Here is a 19,059-nt window from a genome sequence, read left to right on the forward strand (position 1 = left end):
AGTCTCCAGTAAAAGCAATGTAGAGTCATAGAATCCCTCAAGTTGCAAGGGACCCAACTTGAGTCCAATTTCCTGCTCCTCACAAGACTACAAAAAACTAAACCATAAGACTAAAAGCATTGCCCAGATGCTCATTGAACTCTGACAGACTTTGTCCTGTGACCAATTCCAGTCTGTTCCAGTGATGGACCACCCTCACAGGGAAGAATCCTATCCTAATGTTCAGTTTGAACTTCCTCTGATACAGCTTCATCCGATGTTCTCGTGTCTCTTATTAACGGGCAGAGCCACTGGACTGACAGCAGCCACAGGCTTAAGAACTTCCTTGAAACAAGCACATGGCATCCTGCATATTGGGGATCTCCTGTAAGTAATACAGTGTGTGTTGCCCCTTCAGAAAAATACATGGTTGAAACACCTGGGTCATATGGCAACCACAAAATTATTTAAGCCGAGACTCTGTAGGATGTGCTCTGTTGCTAAGCAGAAATATTCCCTTTTTTTGTGTGTAAGAGGCCTATTTAGTCTACTTAGGAAGTGCTTTGGCAATGATGAAGCGGTATGAGCACACAGGAAAGCAAAAAGCCCATCTTTACTGTACACAGATAAAGGGATATGAGTAAATAAAATATGAGATCCCAGAGTGGAAAGGATTATAAGCTGGCAAGAGATAGAGTTCTTATTGCTGGGTTGATATCCCTAATTGATATAAACATGAAGCCCTGTGCAATCTGTGGTAGTTAAAAGATATGCATCTAAATAATATTTAAATAGATTCTTGCATTTTTAAGACCCACTAGAGTGTAATTGTATTCAGCTTAATTAAATGAACTGAAACCCCCTGATAACTGTGCTTTACTGCTCCTAAATAAAACACTCTCTAAAGAGACTTCAAGAAGCTTAGTTAAGGCGATAAAAAACCTGAGCCCGGCGCCATGAAGTTTTGCATGAGCAGCTTTATATTTAGGTCACGAGTATGGTACCTACTGTGGTTGAGAGTGTGTTAAGTACCATACCTCCGTTAAGAGTCAAAAGCTGAGGCTTCATTGAAGTTCTTCAGGGCAGTCAGTCTTTCTGGTTTTAGATTATTTGTATGACTGTGGGGTGTCTAATTAAGCTAGTTTATTGATGCCACCCGTCTCTGCCAGTGCAGGGCACGTGGTCCCTGCAGAAGTGAGGGTTTGCAGGGATAGCACAGGCAGGTGGGATGGGCAGTGTCAGTGAGGGGGGGGCCTCAGCGCAGCTTGCTTACGGGAGCTACAGCAAACCATTTCTCCTGCTGCTAGGATTATGTGGGGAAACATGGATTGCTGCCATGCTCAATTACAGTTGTTTCCTTTCCTGGTAAAAGACGTCTTGTCAGGAAGCGGTAGGAGTGAAGGCGAGGTTAGTCCCTGAGTATGCAGAAGTGTTGGGTGTATCCTCCAGGCTGCAAGCTGCTGAATTGCTACAGGAAGAAACAGAAAAATAGCAGAGTTTCAGAAAGCAGTTTAAACATCAGTGTTCTGGCTTTACACAGCTGGCAGCTTTCAGCAGTAAATCAAGGGCTGTGTCTCTGGGGTGCACAGTACCCTGTGCTGCTGGGCACCACAACCAAGATTGCCAATTTCCATATCTACTCCCAAAACAGTGGAGAGATCCTGTCTTGCCTTGGTGTACATAGCAATATTTTTTCTCGCTTTGTAAAAACAGATTTTGAAGTGAAGGCAGATATTCCAAGATTCCCTTTTCCCCTTCCTGAAACCTTCACATGTATAGCAGGAGAGTGCCTGTCTCTTGGAAGTAAGCCTCTAAAATGGCACACAGGGGAGTAAGTAATTGTGTTTACTGTCACACCCAATTTCCTAACAGTGTAGTAGCATTTCCAAATCCTGGGATGCTCATTGCTGAGCTGGGGGATGCAAGGTGCGGTACTGCCCCATAACTCTTGCCATGTAAGTGCAGATGAGGTGATAAGCCCATCCAGCCATGAGAAATCTGAGGTGACTGCAGCCCTGCTGGGCTTTCCCAGTGCTGGATTTCCTGCAGAGGGGGAGAAGGCTGTGCTCTCTTCTCTGCTCTTCAGTAATTTTAGCTGGGGGCAAGGTTCCATGCAGGATTCAGCTGTTGAGATAGTGAGCAATAGGGGAAGGCATGGAGGGCTCTCCTTCACTGATGCATACCTGAATTCAGTACTGCTGGGTTTTGAGGGGCTGGGGGAAACTGCTGTTCATAGGGATTTGCTCAGGACCTCGGGCCTTGCTTTAAAAAAGGGTGGGGGTGTGAGAAATATTTCTCATTAAAATTTCTGAGACGGCAAAATAAAGTGACACAAAGAACTTTATTAACAGCGCGCTGGGTGCACCGAAGTTGTGACCCAGTTCGAGCACACCCGGATGGGAGGGACGAGCCCTTTTAATACCCTTCGATTAGCATAACCACTCCCTCGCTCCTCCCATGCCAGGCCTCGCTCTTTTCTTCCTTAGAAGGGGATCTTTGCCTTCTGGTGCAGCCCATTGGTTGTCCTCATCCACCTGTCCGCTTGTTTCCCTGCTCCCGGCCGCATGGTTCCCTGGCAGTGAGCCCAGGTTGGTCTCACCACCTTACATTCTTCCCGGTTCCCCTTTGCACTGTAACAGTAAGCAAGCAGAACAGTAACAATAAGTAGCAGTAAGCAGGCAGAACTATAAGCAGAGCAATAGGTAACCTCAAGCAGAACTGTATGTAGCAGTAAGTAGGCAGCAGCAATAAGCAACTTCAAGCAGAACCACAAGCAGTCCACCAGTCCCCAACCACAAAATAGTTCTTCAAACAAAATGGTTCCAAGTGCCCCAGCAGGAGGCAGCCATGGCAACCCCTGCTTGTAGTAAAACTGTCCTGCTTATTTCCCACAGGGGGAAAAACCCCACACCCAGAGAAGTAGAAATAAAGGGGAAAGGAACACACAATAGTACATTGGAGAAGCAAGGGAAAGGGTGGGGGGAACAGAGAAAGAAGGATGAGAAGATTTTTTGAGTGAACTTCCCTTTTTCTGGGTAAGGTATGTCCTGATTGTGCCAAACTGTCCAGGTGAAAAGCATAGCAAAGTTTAAGCTAAAGATGGTCATTCTATCCTACCATGGACACTTGGACATGACCAAAGTTTGCTTTCTCTGAGCAACTTTAACACCTTGGGAAATAATGTAAACCAGACTTGCTGAGCTTGCATAGTTGTTCTGAGATACTGTTGACTACATAGTCTGTTTTGCCTCTAAATACCCAAATATTTTTTTTCTTTACATGTTTTCTGTTTGATTTTTTTTCAGGCTACTATTTTAATGATTGCTCACACCTCAGTTATGTAGTCCCAAATGTCACAGAATATTTGTTTTTGTTGTGCTGTGTTACTACTAAATATAATGGAAAGAACTTTAGTGAGACCTTCTTCACTGTTGCAGTTGATATGGCCAACTCACTGAAATAAAGATTTGTTTCATCATCTGCTTGAGATGTTTTGCATTTGCATATCTGTTTCATTAGACCCTAACTTATCTCAAACATGAAGCCACACCCGTAACATATGCTAAACATCCTGAATTTGAAACAAGAAATTCATCTCCATCTCCTTAATGGTGCTTTAATCAGATATATGTACATTTCTTAATTCTTGCTATTTTTTTGTTTACCATTTGTTTCTGCTCCAAGTCTGAGGATAGAAGCCCACTGCAGCTGGTGCACCTGAAGAGACACGTTTCCACTAAATTTGAGAAAAGTCTCACCAAACAGTGTGCAAAATGAGGAGGCAGTGAGAGCAAGGGAGACAAAACTAATGAGAGGTGATGTCAGGTGCTTAAGGCGTTGTTAACTTATTTTGCTTTACAAGCTGACAATGACAATTTGTGCCTGACTGCTGACCGGCGTAGTGGGTGGTGGTGGCCTTAGAGGTATCAGAGCAGACAAGAGTTTTGAGTTACATTTTGATGAGCTTAGTGCATATCACCTCAGGGAAAGGAGGATAGAAGATAATATACTGTTATTAGGGAAGCTGGACATTAAGGGTGCTTTGAACTAACTTTTATTCATAAAATTTGCATGTATTCTTGTCTGTCAAGACCTGGTTCTACTTGTGATAGATACCTACTTTTTAAGTATGTTGGAATGTACATTTGCATAGATGCAGCTTTTTTGTTAGCTTGCATATGTTTTTTGTTTTTTTCCGTAAAGGACTTCCTTGGTTGCATGCCAGAGAGAGAAGTCCCAGTAGTGTGCTTTCAAATTTATTTCAGTTTTCAGAGTGAAAAGCGTAAATCACATCCAGAGATGCTTTGTTACACTTTCTTGACAAAGACTTTGAGGCTTCACTGTGAAAAGCAAGGGGGAGAAAGACTGTGGTGCTGATGGTGAAAAAACCACTTTATTTGCAGAATTTTGAAAAGGATAACTGTTTTGATGTAAAGGTAGGGCAAGGTTTCATATACATATGTTAGGAAAAAACTTAAGTCTGTGGTTTAATATAAATTTTCTGGGTCTGGAGTGACTGTACTCTGAACTCAGTGGGTTGTGTCATTTATTTCAGATAACTGCTGCAAAATATTTATTATCAAAGTATATCATTGGGCATTCTGCTTATTGTACAAAATCTATAAAGATTTTAACCATGCTGCAGAGAGCTTGACACAGTATTATTAGATCTATTTTTGTAACTCTGTCTGTAAGCCTCATAGTTTAATGACTCAACCCTCAGATGCCATAAAAATTAATGGAAAGTCTTCTATTAAATCAGTCTGATCTGTATGTTCTCTTTGTTCTCACAGTGTCCAGCTATAGAGAGGTCAAGGGAACCATGACAACCCTTCAGCAACCTCCAAAATAGCTGTTCTCAATATAAAAATGTCATGACTTCTACACTGAGTATTTTATGCCTTCTCCTGAATATCAAGGCAAGTGCTGGGTGCCTGGCCTTGTGTTTCTCTCTCATTGACATTTTTGACCCTACTGACTGTCAAGACAGACTTTGAACCTGTCATTTCATGGATGGTGGAATTGTTAGTTCTGCTGAATGGATGATTGTCCTTTCCAAGCCCTAGGAAAAGAAGAGAGTGTTTCTCTACCAGCTTCTTGGGTTCATTTTTAATGCAACCATTTTGAAGCTGTGTCAGAAGGCAAAACATCAGCACTGTTCCTAGAAGCAATACATTGCTAGCAAGGGACAGGTAAGGGGGTCAGAAATGTGTTAAGATACAATTATCATGAAGCTCCGTAGGTTTTCCTACAGATGCCTGTTCTTGCTGTGCGAGTCTGTATTACTGTAGCAAATTGAGACACAAGCTCTAGCCAGAAAGGGGGGTGCAGGTCTAACTCTTCTGTTTTGAAAAGGTTTGGATCTGATTTAAATGTCTCTCCTTAGAACTGTGGAGGAACCTGGAATACAGTTTCTCTCTCAGATGAATCAACTGTAGCTTGAATTCAGGTATTAGTATATTTTGCAATGCAGAGAGTTCTGCTGCCAGTCCGAAGTTGCTTAGGGAAGGCTGCACAAGTTCCTTAAGCTTTTATGAGCTTGCATAAATAAAAATATCCAAAACGGGCTGGTATTTTAATCAAAGTTGTCCCATGAAAATCTGAGCTTGCTAGCTCCCTTGCTTTCTAGCTAAACTAGTTCTGCTTAGTTTTAAGCATCTTTAAGTGTGTGTGCTATATGGATGAAGTCCTGTCAAAAATGGTGTGTTTATTAGGCACAAGCATGTTTTCCTTCAGCAGATGTTCTCATTTCACCACTTTTTGGTCCCTCCTCCCTCTTACCCGTCTCTCCTCCCCAAACAAGCCTGTTTGCTCTGGCCTACATTCTGACTTTCATTTATGTACTTCTTAGAGCTCTCCAAACCAAAGGTATTATTGAAATGCAAGGTCATGTTCCACAAATTTTTGGTAGGCGTCCTTGTTAAAATCCAACTGCCAGAAATAAGCTGCTAATGTTTACAGTGACTCTCCACACAGTAGTCCTGTGTTTCAGGCATGGAAATGGATTTTTCTCATCTTGGCCTGTGAAGGTCAAAAGCATGCCTTTGCCAGGGCATGATTGCAGAGCATTGTGAAAGAGCATCTTCCCTTCGCCAGTGCCCTTTCCACATTCACTTATACTTCTATAGGAAAAAAAAGTCGTATTTTCTTCCTTCCATTTTCTGACCTGTTCCTAACCTCCCAGTTTATGCATGTGCTGTGACCACAGCTAGGCTGGTTTATAAGTTTTGAACTTGTATAGTTGCATTGTGTGCTGTATCTGCATTGCCATTTGCAGATGGAAACTCATCTGCCTCTCTGACCAAACAGGCTTGTAGCGTGCACATCGTTTTTACATTTTTGAGTCATGCAGTTACATGAATTTCACCCAGTGGCTGTGAGAGTGAGGACATATATCTGACAATCAACACCTCTTTCCTGAGGTTCCTAGTATCTTCTGGAATAGAAGGAGGATATACTGGAATATGCAGCTTTCATATAGTAGAAATACATATAGAAAAATACATTTTTCAGATTCTGAGATAGAAAAGTACAAACTAAAATAGTTATATTTTTGGTAGCTTTTTCTAAAACTCTTATTCTGCATAAAAATTTATGCAGAAAGTATGTATGCTGTCCTAGTGCAAAATCTAAATATTACCAAATATGTTACTTAGGAAAGTCTATTATTCCTCCTTAGCTAGTAGTGGTTTTATTTTATTACTATTATTAAAATATGAATGTATTTTTACTTAATTTTACAGCCAGCAGAGCTGTCTGACAAAACATTTTCCCCTTTTACACTTTCAGATGTCAAATACAAAGGATTCTGCTGGGGTGTTAAACTAACTGATGTGCAGTGACCGATAAATCCTAACTTTATAATAAGTGCAAATCGTTCCAACTTTTCTTTGTAGTCACTCCATTAACAGGAATCCCAATGGATTCCTTTGGTATTCACATGCATATCAGAACTAATTCTCTGGGAATTTCAGGGCAATTCATCATTTTGCTCTGTGTTTTATGATGCCAAAAAATGTTGCTTGCATACATTATAAGATGGAAATTTAGGAACATACTTGACAACTGAAAATAGAAATCTGAGATAACTCCTGTTTTCATTAGAATGTTTTATTGAATCTTCATTTTATGTTTAACGCTTTATAAATAGTGATTTGTTTACTTTCCTGGCTATCAAACTATTTTATGGAAAGGTCTCAGGCAGTAGTGAAGTCTTGGGAGAAAAATGTTGTAACTTTTTACAAATAAAGTGTTTGGAGGATGGTATTTCTGCTCAACATTTATGTTGCTTACAATTTTTTTTTCCACCAGAGAAGATCTGTGGAATTATGTAGCTGGAACATTGCAGTTTGTATGGGAATAAACACAACTGGTGTAAAGTACTCTTCATGCTAGGAGTTTGTTTAGCTGTTACATTTGTGACAAAATGAGAGTTTACTATGAGGTCTTGGTTTTAAAAATGTTACTGACCTAAAGCAGTTAAGAGCATTTTAGAGGCTACTGAATTACAGATATATCAGTAAGAACAAATTTAAAAGCTCTGTCCTTTTCCATTACTCATAGAAGCTGTTTCAAATATCTGACCCATCTATGTCAAAACGGGACATAGTGGTACGTAACTGAAGGCTTATTTAAATTGCATTGGCTTATTATTTTTGGTATCAAATAACTGTGTGCTTTTTATTACCTGTGAAACTAAAATGGCAGTCCACATTTGTCTAAAACTATGAAAATTAGCATTGGCTCTTATTCTTTATGGATCAGAGAGAAATATTTCTAAAATACCGTTAGTTATGAATGCTTTAATTTTTCTGTTTTATTAATAATTCTAGGGATTTTTAAAAAACATTTCAGAACAATTCCTTTGACTCTCTTTGTAAAGGAATGAATGACTTATTAAGTTGAAGCTAATGTTTTGTGTATGAATATTTTTTTAATACTCAAAACCAAAATAGAAGTACAAAGCACACTGCTGGTGATTTTGTGTGAGACAGTTTAGAATTATTTGGAGAAGTTGGGGGTCAGTTTAATGAATAGACAGACAAAATGCCATAGCTCTAAATTCATCTCCTGATTAGTTATACTTGTGGTTTGATGATATCTAAAGTAGGTTCTCTTGGCCATTACTAGTGCAGTAGAAAAATGAAACGTCTTTTTTTTTAAGTTTTGCCATATTTTTAGTAGTACTTGAAGAATAAAGGTGGAGACTGGAGATAACTATATCTAAGGATGAAATATGAGGTCATATAAATCAGGTATAAAATCCTTTGTTATGATATTATTTACTTACATGGTACAGGAATGGATGCTGTGGATTGTGAAATACTTGGTGTCTTTGGCTTGGGTTAATTTGTCTTTCTCAATTTCTTTTGACTAAAGCAATGCTTTCTGTATGCCCACATGCATAAATTCAGAAGCTCTTGGCCACAGACAAGATCATTCAATTGACACTACAACTTTCTGGAGAGTTGAGGTGCAAATGCAAATGTTTGTATTTTTGTTCCAATTTTTCAAGGCTAGAGGCTTCAAACCCCAAAGCTGTTCACATCTAGTTAGAGAGTTGCATGCTGCATTTGTAGAGTGGCAGCCACATAAAGCTGTAGCTGCCCTGCTCTGGTAACCCAGCAGAAGTGCATGGCAGGGCTGCAGTGAGTATGTGTTTCAGTTATTAGTTCTCATCTCTAAGATCTCCTGGGATTTTGTTCTGTTCCTTCATCTTTTTTGGACATTAAGTTTTCCCACAGGACTAGCTTTCCCCAGAGAGCTGGCATGGGCTGTATTTGGAGCATAAACCCTGATGGAAGTCCCAAGCACTGCCAACAATCCCTCCTGTCAGTCAGTCAGGCAGGCTGCTGCCTGAAGCTATGCTCCTCTGGACACTGCAGCACTGGCAGACTGGGTCACTTGTGAATAGGCCTTTCTTTGCAGCCACGTGCTCGCTGGCGGTGGGGCCACCCGCGTTCTGCGGGCTTTAAGTGGGGGGCTGCTATCGAGCTAATTTTGCTCTAGGGACAGTCGCAGGCCTTTAAGCCTTTTAGAGATTACCTTTAAAAATAGCACAGTGAACTGCACACCAACACAAGTGAAAAATGAGCACTTGTTCAGCTTTGTTTGATCTGTTGGCAGTGCCATTGCTATCCTGCAAATGGTCTGTGACCACGTGCCTGAGGATTTGTGGGAAGGTGTGGGGTGGAGCGCTGGAGTGTGCTGTGATTCTTAGCTCTGCCTGGCTCTCACTTAAGCAGAGGTTCACCTGATATGTTTGGATTTGGAGTATTTCACTCAATTCAGAGTCATAAATTTACTTCACAAGTTACACCCATTTTGGAGCCTTTGTGAAATTTAAGGGTTTCCAGAACTGAGAAAGGCAATGGACTAGTAAATAGGCAGCTTTCATATTGTTCTAATAAAATTATGCTTTCCTGTGGTGTCCATCTATCATTACTGTTTCCACCTCCTGTACTCTTAACTGATAAAGCTTATCAAGGAATAAACAGACTCTGGCTGGGGAAGATACTCCACAGTGGGAATTTTTGGAAAGCCTTATAGAGGAATGTTTGTTATGATGGAGTGGCTGGGATTCAGATGTCACATGATCTCTTTGGAAGTCATACAGGTTTTCTTATTGCCCACAGAAGTGAGGAAATGAAGGTTAAGTTTTGGGGTTGCTTTTTCAGTTTGGTGTTTATTTTTTTCCCCCAGCAGTGCAGCCCTAGTTATTCGTTTTGAGTGTGCACACATTACAAAAGCAGCTCGTAGTGCACGTGGGATGAGTAAGCATGCCCTCAGCCACTGTAAGAGTGTGCAGTTGCACAGGGACATGTGTGGAACTTGTGGTACAGAGTCCAAGTTTCTTCTCTCTTGTTGGGAAGTGATGGATAGCAAGGCAGCGGCTGGAGGAAGACGTATTCTTGCTGCCTGCTGTGAGCAGGTAGCACTACTGTTCCAGTAGAAAGGCAGGATAGCGCTGTCATATTCTCAAAGATGCTGTTGTTTTGTTCTTTTAAACTGTACACTTGCTTAGAAGCATGGAAAGTTGTTTGTCCAAAGTTTGAAGATCTCAGAAGTGTGCTTGTGTAAGGACTCCAATCCTTTAATGTGTGAAACAACTCCTGTGTGAGATCTTTGGCAGGTTGACAGATAGAAAAGACAGTAAAAAAATACATAGGTATGTAGGGGGGGAGAGAAATGTAGATATATATTTAGTAGAGTTATTTTGCTTCTGCTGCTCCATGTGACATGCAGGTTGTTTTCCACCTGTACTGAACACAGTAGTTTTGAGAAAATGCAAGCTGTTCTGAATTTTGTCAATGTGAGCTCTACAAAACTTTCTGGAGAATTGGAGATAGCTGTTGCACATGTGCAATTGCCCTTTAAAAAATAGAAAGTGAGTTTCACAGACTCTGAAATTTGATAGGCTTTCACTTTGATTTAAACTGGCATGTTTTTTCCAATTCCCTGGAAGTGATACTTCATTAGAACATATCTACCTCTTCAACATATTCCAAAACCCTGAGAGTGGGGCCACATACTTATTTCCAAATGGCAACATCTTCAGTAAGGTGTAGTTACTAATTAAAAGTTCCTCCTAGCTCGTATGCTAAAAGTCTACCTGCAATTTATGTATATTGTTAGCATAATTATTTTAAAATTATTTCTCTATTGCTTAGTTTTCTCTTAATAATTGAGACATAATTTTATATTTATACATGTGCATCTATTAACAGCAGCAATGAAATAACATTCTGCAATGTATTCTCTTCTCAGAATAGACACAAAGCGTAGTCTGCTACCTTTTAAAGAATGTATACAGTAACATACAGGCTTTCATAAATTAGATATATAGGAAAACAAAATTACTCCATCCCATCTTTTAGACCTGTTTTAAGTGTGTGCATATTGTACCTGCCAAGCCCCTCACATCACAGATATGGCATACATAGCTGAAGCTTAGAACTTAAAACTTAAAACCCAGCCTGTTTTTTGTTTTCTTCTTATTTTCTTTATTCATCACTTTAAAAGTATGAATCTGGGTGTAATTACCAGATAATTACAATTAGATTTTTGGCTATAGCCATTTTATTAGCAGTGTAGCAATCCTGCCCTGCAAAGCAGACATTTGAGACTCAGCAAACTGTATTTCCACCTCCAGCATATCTTAAAAGACCGACTGGCAGAGTGTCTTTGTGAGTGACATTGTTTGCTGTCTAGCTGATTTGGCTTATAAGCAAGAAGTTTAATATTTTTAGTTGCTCTAAGTTATTGTCAGGAAAGCAGGAAAGCAGGAAAGCAGGACTACTCCCAAATAAATAGGGTCAGTGAGACATATGTACTGACTGGTTACTGGAGGAGTGGGCAGCTGCTTGGGAGAACCAGGTGAAATATGAGTATATGTTGGTGGGAGGGAATTGAGGCAGATAGTGCCTAAGGATATGTTGTTCCACTGCTCTGCATTGCTGTCTCTGCCTTCTCTCTCTGTAGGAATTAACAAGGTCCCACCTGTTTTGTGAGGAGCTGCTGTGGTACTGCAGTTCCCAACTGGTTTTTTGCTTAGTGTGCTCTGGACTAGGGGTGGAGAGGATGACCTGAGCACTATGTGCTGGATGTGCTGCAGGGAGGGGGTTTCCTTCAGAGTTGTGCTGTTACCTCTAAATTAAATTAAAACTGATTAACCTGTTTTCTTTTTCTTTGTCTCCACCGTAGGATGGATCACTGGGAAATATTGATGATCTGGCACAGCAGTATGCAGACTACTATAACACCTGCTTCACAGATGTATGTGAGAGGATGGAAGAGCTGCGCAAGCGAAGGGTCTCCCAAGACCTTGATTTGGTATGTAGAGAAGTTATGACTTTATTAACAAATGATTGCCATTCATGCTCCAGATGAAGAATCAGTATTTCAGCTTGTTGAGTTCTATACAGGGAAATAACTATATGCACTTACGTTCATCAACACAAATGTTTCAACCAAGTCAATTAAACACTTGGAAATTAGCTGGATTAGTTTTTTTCTTGGTATTTTTTATGATTCATTAAACCTTGAAGTCTGCACTTCTTATTTCTTCTTTAATTAGAGTACTTCTTACCTGTGCACATTTGCTTGCAAACCTCAACTCTCAGAGGCAATGTAGTGTCTGACGAAAACATTGTGTCGTTGCTCCAAGATGCCCCCAGTGTGAGCCCAATGAAACTGTGTGCTGTTTTTCAGTTGCACTGTACAAACCGTAAAGTAGTGCCTCTCAGAAGTCCAAGGTGCAAATACCGGTTCCAGGCTCCCAAATGTAACCAGCCTCAACCCTGTGAACTCTTTTCCATTATTATGCGTTATAGAACCTGTAGCAGGAGACATTGAATCACAGAGCCCTTCAGGATGGAAAGGACATCAGGAGGTCTATAATCCATCCTTCAGCTCAAAGCAGTGTCAACATTGAATTCAAACCGGGTTGGTCAGGGTTTTATCTGATTGAGTTTGAAGACCTCCAATGATGGAGGCTTTGCAACCTCTCTGAGTAGCCTGTTATACTGCTTCGCTGTCTTCATAGTGAACTTTTATTTTTCCCTGATGTTCCATGAGGTACTCCCTATGCCAGTTTATGCCTGTTGTCTCCTGTTCTTGTGTCATGCACCTTTTTGATAATCTCCCCATAGGTAGTAGCAGGCTGACAGTAAGTCTTCAAACTGTCTTTTCTGACAGCTGAATCTTCCAGCTCTTCTTGGAGTGCAAGGGCTCGAGTCCTTGATAGCACCTTTGTAACCATTTCCTGGACTTGTTCAAGTTTATTAATGCCCACCTAGCATGCAGGACTGCAGTGTCAGAGTTGATGATATGAGAGTGGCCTACCATGTGCCAGGGAAGAATTGCTTCCTATGATCTCCTGGCTATGTTGCTATTGACACAGTATGGAGTGCTGCTGGCTGTTATTGCTGCCTGGACATACTGCTGGCTTGTGTTAAGCCTACTGTCACATGGTCTTTTCTGCAAAGCGGGCTGACCGAGCCAGTGCCGCTGCATGGGCTTGCTCCTCCTCAGGAGCAGGACTTGGCATTTGTCCAAGTTGAATTTTGTGAGGTTCCTGCCAAGCCCTTCTGAATGGTAACCATATTGATGTGAGGAAGAACTTCTTTACTGTGGGAGTTACTGAGCACTGCAGCAGGCTGCCCCGAGAGGTTGTGGTGTCTCCTTCTCTGGAGATACTCAAAAGCCATCTTGGTTACAGTCCGAAGTAACTTGTTCTAGGATGACCCTGCTTGAGCTGGGAGGTTGGATGAGATGACCCCAGTGGTCCCTTCCAACCTAACCCATTCTGTGACTCTGTGACAGCACCTGAGGGAGGCTTCATCATCCGTTACCTTGATGGGTGTGCCCTCTATTTTCTCCTTGGGTATCTAACAGAATAGGTCCCTGCACTACTATGCTTGTAACTGGCCTCCAAGTACAGCACTATTCTCCTGACCCAACTAGTCGGTTTTTCACCCATTCAGTCTCTGGGGACTCTCACTTCAGCTGAAACTAATCCATACGTAGGTCATCTCATACCTCATTTTGTTAGGTTTAAGAAGGAACCTCTTAGGACATATCACAAATATATCAAGGGTTTTCGCTTTTTGGACAATTTCCTTACTTTACTGTAACATCAGTAAATGTTTGTCACTATTTATGGTATGTACGTAGGTATGTATTGCTGATTGCTGTGCTTTTTTCATTGTGAATTTCTTTGTTAGTTTTTGTACCATTCCTAAAGATCATCTGTGGCAGAGAAAAAAAGTTTTCTGGTCTGTTTTGTCAGGTTTTCACTGTTAAGTTTGTTTCCCAACAGAATAGTATGTCTTTACATACAAACTTAAATACTTCCTTCAAATCTTGTCTCACAAAGAACAGGTCACTGAAGGGTTTTTTTTTGGTTGGTTGGGTTTTTTTTACTTATGGTTTTGCTGTGATGGTGACTTGTATAACACAGACAGAAACTCAGAACCGAAGTTTAGTTTGTACCTCTACTGAGGCACAGCAGCACTGTGGCAGAGACAGAATGGGGTCTGATAACAATTCTGCAGTTCCTTTACCAGGTCAAATCCTTTAAAACAAATTTGAGAGCTGAGGTTGTGTGATTGTATCTTCTGCCTTTGCTTCCCCAGATGACAGAACTGAGTTGCACCAGGGAGTGGTTTGATTCCTTTTTCTAGCAGCTGTACCTGATGGTGTAAATTACTTAAGGCTACTTGCTTTCTTCTTGGGATTCCAGTATAACAACTGAGAAGCTCTAGAGCTTGTACAGACTACAGAAATCAGTTACACAAGGAATAGCCGCAGGATCAAGGCAGAGAGAGTCATCTCCTCTGCTCCACTGCACTTACTTCCTTCTTTAGTTTTAAATGAAAAAAAAAAAAATGAAATGTATTTTTCAGATCTGTTGGTACCAAAAAGTTCCAAGGGTTAAAAAAGGTTATTGCAGGAAATCCTTTTGTAGACAGGCCCTTGAGGCTTCTGTGCAGAGAAGCTGATGGCACAGAACTATGGTTCTTATGAAAACCCCCACGCTTAGCGGGCCTGATGTTCTGGGTAGCTGTTGGCAGCTTTTTTCTTCCAAGAGCACCCCTTTCCTGGTGCTCTTGGAAGGCAGCTCCTGTGCTGAGTAATGAAGTGGGCCTTATGGCGGGAGAGGACTCCCTTCCATTTAGACAGATGGGCCTAATTTGGCTCCCTTCACTTCTGAAGCTGCAGAAGCCAGGCTGGAGAAAGCCATGTGAGTTTAATTAACTCACATCAAAGATCTGGATCTTCACGCTGGTTTAAATAGATGTGAGCTAACCCAAGACAGACCAGCAAGTGATTCATTCTACTCAAGAGAAGCTGTAGTCAGAGAAAATGGCCGTGTGAAAAGACATCCTGGGGATTCCTTTTCTGGGTCTCTGATATTGAGTTTCCTCACTCTAGTCGTCCAGTGATGACTTCTTGAACTGTCAGGTCAGAGAGAAGATATTGCAATTGAAAATTAAATTATTGCTCAATTTTTGCTACATCTGTCACTCCTATAATGCAGTTTCTGGACATAAGATAGACAGACATTCTGCTGATAACGTGAGACTACAGATATTAGCTCACTTGCACAACAACAGCATCCAAACAGCACTGACTGCAGCTGAAACTTGCTCTCATAAATAAGTAGGCAGGCTTGACTTAGTTGCACAAGGAGGGGAAAATGGCCATGTAGACTAGAATGCATTTTCAGTGTGATAGAGTAGTATGCCTGTTTATAATCTGCTGTAGAAACAGGAGCTGGTCTAACAGCAGAGCTGCTGAAGTGACTGCAGAAGTACTAATGTGAAAAGACAGAACAGAAGAGCGACTCTTTTGCTGTGATGTTTTTCCTTTCTTTACGTTTGTTAATATGTTTGTTAATATGCTTTTATCTTTCTTCTTGACAAAAGATAGCGTATTGGCAGAGATTTTGGGATAGTGAATGCTGGGGGAAATGTCAGCTTCACAGCATATCCCAGATGTGCTATGATAGCAAAAAAATATGCACCAGATAGCAAATATGTGCAGCCCCAAAATTATTTTGCACCAGTATTATTGGGCTGTTGGTCTAGCCTGACTTTGCTCGGCCATACATTGCTCTTCTAGAAAGGGTGAGGAGCAGCAGTGGGATTGTGCTAGAGCTGGAGGTGGGCAGTGTATCAGCTCTTCCTCCCCTCCTCAATGGTCTTCTTACTCTCTCTAGCAAAGTGAAGAGAGCAGAGCTGATATGCATTGAGTGTTAGTGCAAATTTTCAGGGGTTTACTGGGGTCAGGGTTACTGAATCAGTATGAAAGTGCAGTAGGAGTGCGTAATAATACACAGCAGAAGCATAAAAGGCAAAAGTTAGATTGCTGCTTTTACTGAATGCTCTGAACAAAGAGAAAGAGCAGGTCACCCCAGGGGTGGAAGCGTCCTCTAAACCCTGCACAGAGAGGCTGCGTCAGAAGGAGCAGTGTAATAACAAAGACATGTCTGAGCTGGCAGAGCTTTGCCAGGAACATGTATTTAGCACCGGCTCGCCCAGATTGCCCTTTGTAGTACGTTCACTGGAAGGATAGAAATATGAGCTGTTTATTGCTGCTTCTGTACACTTTGAAATAGTTTTAAGCTGTTTGGGAGCAAGTGTTGATATCTTGATTGTATATTGTACTTTCTAATCAGTTCTCCAACCTTTCCTATTAGACCATGGTAATTTCAGTGCAGATACCCTGCTCTGAAGTTGAATTTTTTAAAAAATTACTTGGTAAAATTGTTTGGGAGAGCAGCATATCTTGTAACAAAACAATGGGTGTAGGTGGAGCTGAACACAGAGTATTTTTCCAAATGGTAGTGCTGTCAAGGATTGTTAGTTGTCCCTAAAAGAGATAACTGCTTTTTGTGTTTGGAATTTTGCCTGTGTTTTTGTAATGAAGAATGTGCTTGGGTTTGGACATTAATGGTTGTGAACAGCATGGGAGTTGCCCACATTTCCTAGCATTTTGCCTATTCCTGTACACCATGTGGGTTTTTGGCCTGGGTAAAACTGAAGGTGGAGTAGATATAGTGGATTTTCCAGGCCATGATGGATCTGTCACTGGTAATATTGAGGTGGACATCTGCTAAAATGCAGTTATGGTCAGAGAAGTGACTCTGAGGATGGTACTTTGCAACTGTTCATACAAATCCTTGTCTTTAAATTCAAGAGGCGTGGATTAGACAGATGAACTACTGGTATATAGGGAATTGACTGGAGGGTTGCACTCAACACCTCAATAGCCAATTGCAGACCAGTGATGAGTGGTGTCCTCAGGGGTTGGTATCTGGACTGGTGCTATTTAAAATCTTTGATGACATAGACAGTGGGTTCGAGTGCATCCTCAGCAAGTTTGCTGACAACACCAAGCTGCATGGTCAACATGCTGGAGAGGAGGGATGGCATCTAGAGGGACCTTGACAGGCTTGAGAGGGGGGCCTGTGTGAACCTCATGAAATTTAACAAGGCCAAGTGCAGGGTCCTACACCTGGGTCAGAGCAATCCTGAGCACAAGTACAGGCTGGGTGGAGAATGGATTGAGAGCAGCCCTGAGGAGAAGCACTTGAAGGTCTTGGTGGATGAACAAGTTGACATGACCAGCAATGTGTGCTCACAGCCCAGAAAGCAGCCACATCCTGGGATGCATCAAAAAAAACATGGCCAGCAGATTGAGTGAGGTGATTCTCCCTTGCTACTCCATTCTAGTGAGACCCCACCTGAAGTACTGCATCCAGCTCTGGGTTCTCCAGCACAGGAAAGATATGAATCCATTGGAGTGAGTCCAGAGGAAGGCCATGAAAATGAGCAGAAGCCTGGAGTTCCTCTCCTATGAAGACAGGCTAAGAGAAATGGGTTTGTTCATTTGGAGAAGAGAAGGCGCTGGGAACACCTTACTGTGGTCTTCCGGTACCTAGAGGGGGCTACAGGAGAGCTGGAGAGGGACTTTTCACAAGGGCATATAGTAATAGGACAAGGGGTAATGGCTTCAAGCTGACAGAGGGCAGCTTTAGATCAGATGTTGGTAAGCAACTCTTTACTGTGAGGGTGGTTAGGCACTGGAACACGTTGTCCAGAGAAGTTGTGCGTGCCCCATCCCTGGAAGTGTTCAAAGCTAAGTGGAATGGGGCTTGGCAGTGAGGTGGGAACTAGATGATCTTTAAGATCTGTTCCAACCCAAACCATTCTATGACCTGCTTCCTTTGTGTCTTTGGGGTCATATCTGCCTGTCTCAATGACGAAACCAGATTCGCCTTGCCCATCACCAGGGAAGGACAGCATTGATTTAGCTGTGAAAGAGCAAACTGCATTCTGTTGTCTTATCCATCACTGACAGTAGCCAGCCTAACTGCTGCTGCCAAGGTCTGTATTGTAGTTGATCTTGAAGTCAAAGAACAGACTGAGGTTTACTGATGGACTCTGACAGTTACGGTTGTGGCACTGAGAAGCTGCACCCATCTTTTGGCTTTTAAATTGCATAAATTTAAAATTAATGCTACAAGTATAATTTTTTTTGCCCCATCCATGGGATTCATTTCAATATGTAAAAAGGGAAGTATTCAGAATCTCTCTGTGTACACAATGGTAAAGTACAATGCATGTTTTTGACAAATTACCTTGCTTAATCCCATGTGTTTTTATAGTACCTGCACGCATACACAGGCAAAGTCAGAAAATAGAAGTTAACATAAAACCATCATAAGTTTCTTGCCTTGCTTTCCAACATGTGTGTAGTCCTCCTAAGTCTTGTCTGTGCATGTTTTTAAAAGATGCTCAGCAACCACTTCTTTGATTACAAATGGAGTTGACCATCTAGATAATGTCATCACATGTAAATGGTATGTCCGGCAAGACAGAGTGGAGGAAAAGTAGCAAAAGTAGAGTAATTAGTAATTTGAGTGATAGAGTAATAAACCTATATCCTATTTAGAGGTGTATTTGTCTGAGACAGCACTACTAGTTGGCAGTAGCATCAAACTGCTTGAGAAACTAGCCAACCCTTGCTGAAGGAGACTAAAATACCCAGAATGGTTGCAGTCAGTGATTGATGTGTATTTAAAAATCTCCAAGGGAGTTAGCCACCAAGGCTAGAATTGAAAGCTGGGATCCTGAAGAACTTGGTGGAGTCCTGTGCCTGCTCTGCAGGTGGCTTTAGCCATGTCCACTGTTTTTTACAGCTTGCTTACAGTAAAATTTCAGGATCCTAAAATAGACTGCTTATTCCTTGCTATGAAATGATCACCTCTCCTTTGCAAATGCAATAGTGGCTGCTGTTACTGTTGTCCTGAGAGGACACCTCTATATATTGCTGGAACAGGATCCCACTGTTTTGTTTTGTCTTGCTGGCTGCAAGAGGCCCTCGAAAGTATAAACAACATCTGAGTTGGATTAGAAGGGTATCTACAGCACAAAAAAAAAAAAAAAAAAAGAGCTGGAGAACACACAGATAAGATTTCCCTTCATTTTGGAGTCTTCAAGTCTTATGAGGCAGACAGACAAAAGAAAAAGTAGTAGTAGAAGACATGGACTTTCAAGCATCATTATTTTTTTT

General features: G+C 41.4%; 1 protein-coding gene across 7 annotated transcripts in view; it reads left to right on the forward strand.

Annotated features, from left to right (window-relative positions):
• The window catches only part of SASH1 (SAM and SH3 domain containing 1), a 542,727-nt gene that overhangs the window by 431,436 nt on the left and 92,232 nt on the right, over positions 1 to 19,059 (forward strand). For all 7 annotated transcript variants that reach the window (XM_064649068.1, XM_064649070.1, XM_064649072.1 and 4 more), the window contains exon 2: positions 11,683 to 11,811. In XM_064649068.1, coding sequence (XP_064505138.1) covers positions 11,683 to 11,811 — 129 coding nt within the window. The remainder of the gene's footprint in view (positions 1 to 11,682; positions 11,812 to 19,059) is intronic.

This window comes from Pseudopipra pipra, chromosome 3 (assembly GCF_036250125.1).
Source record: "Pseudopipra pipra isolate bDixPip1 chromosome 3, bDixPip1.hap1, whole genome shotgun sequence".
Classification (NCBI taxonomy): Eukaryota; Metazoa; Chordata; class Aves; order Passeriformes; family Pipridae; genus Pseudopipra; species Pseudopipra pipra.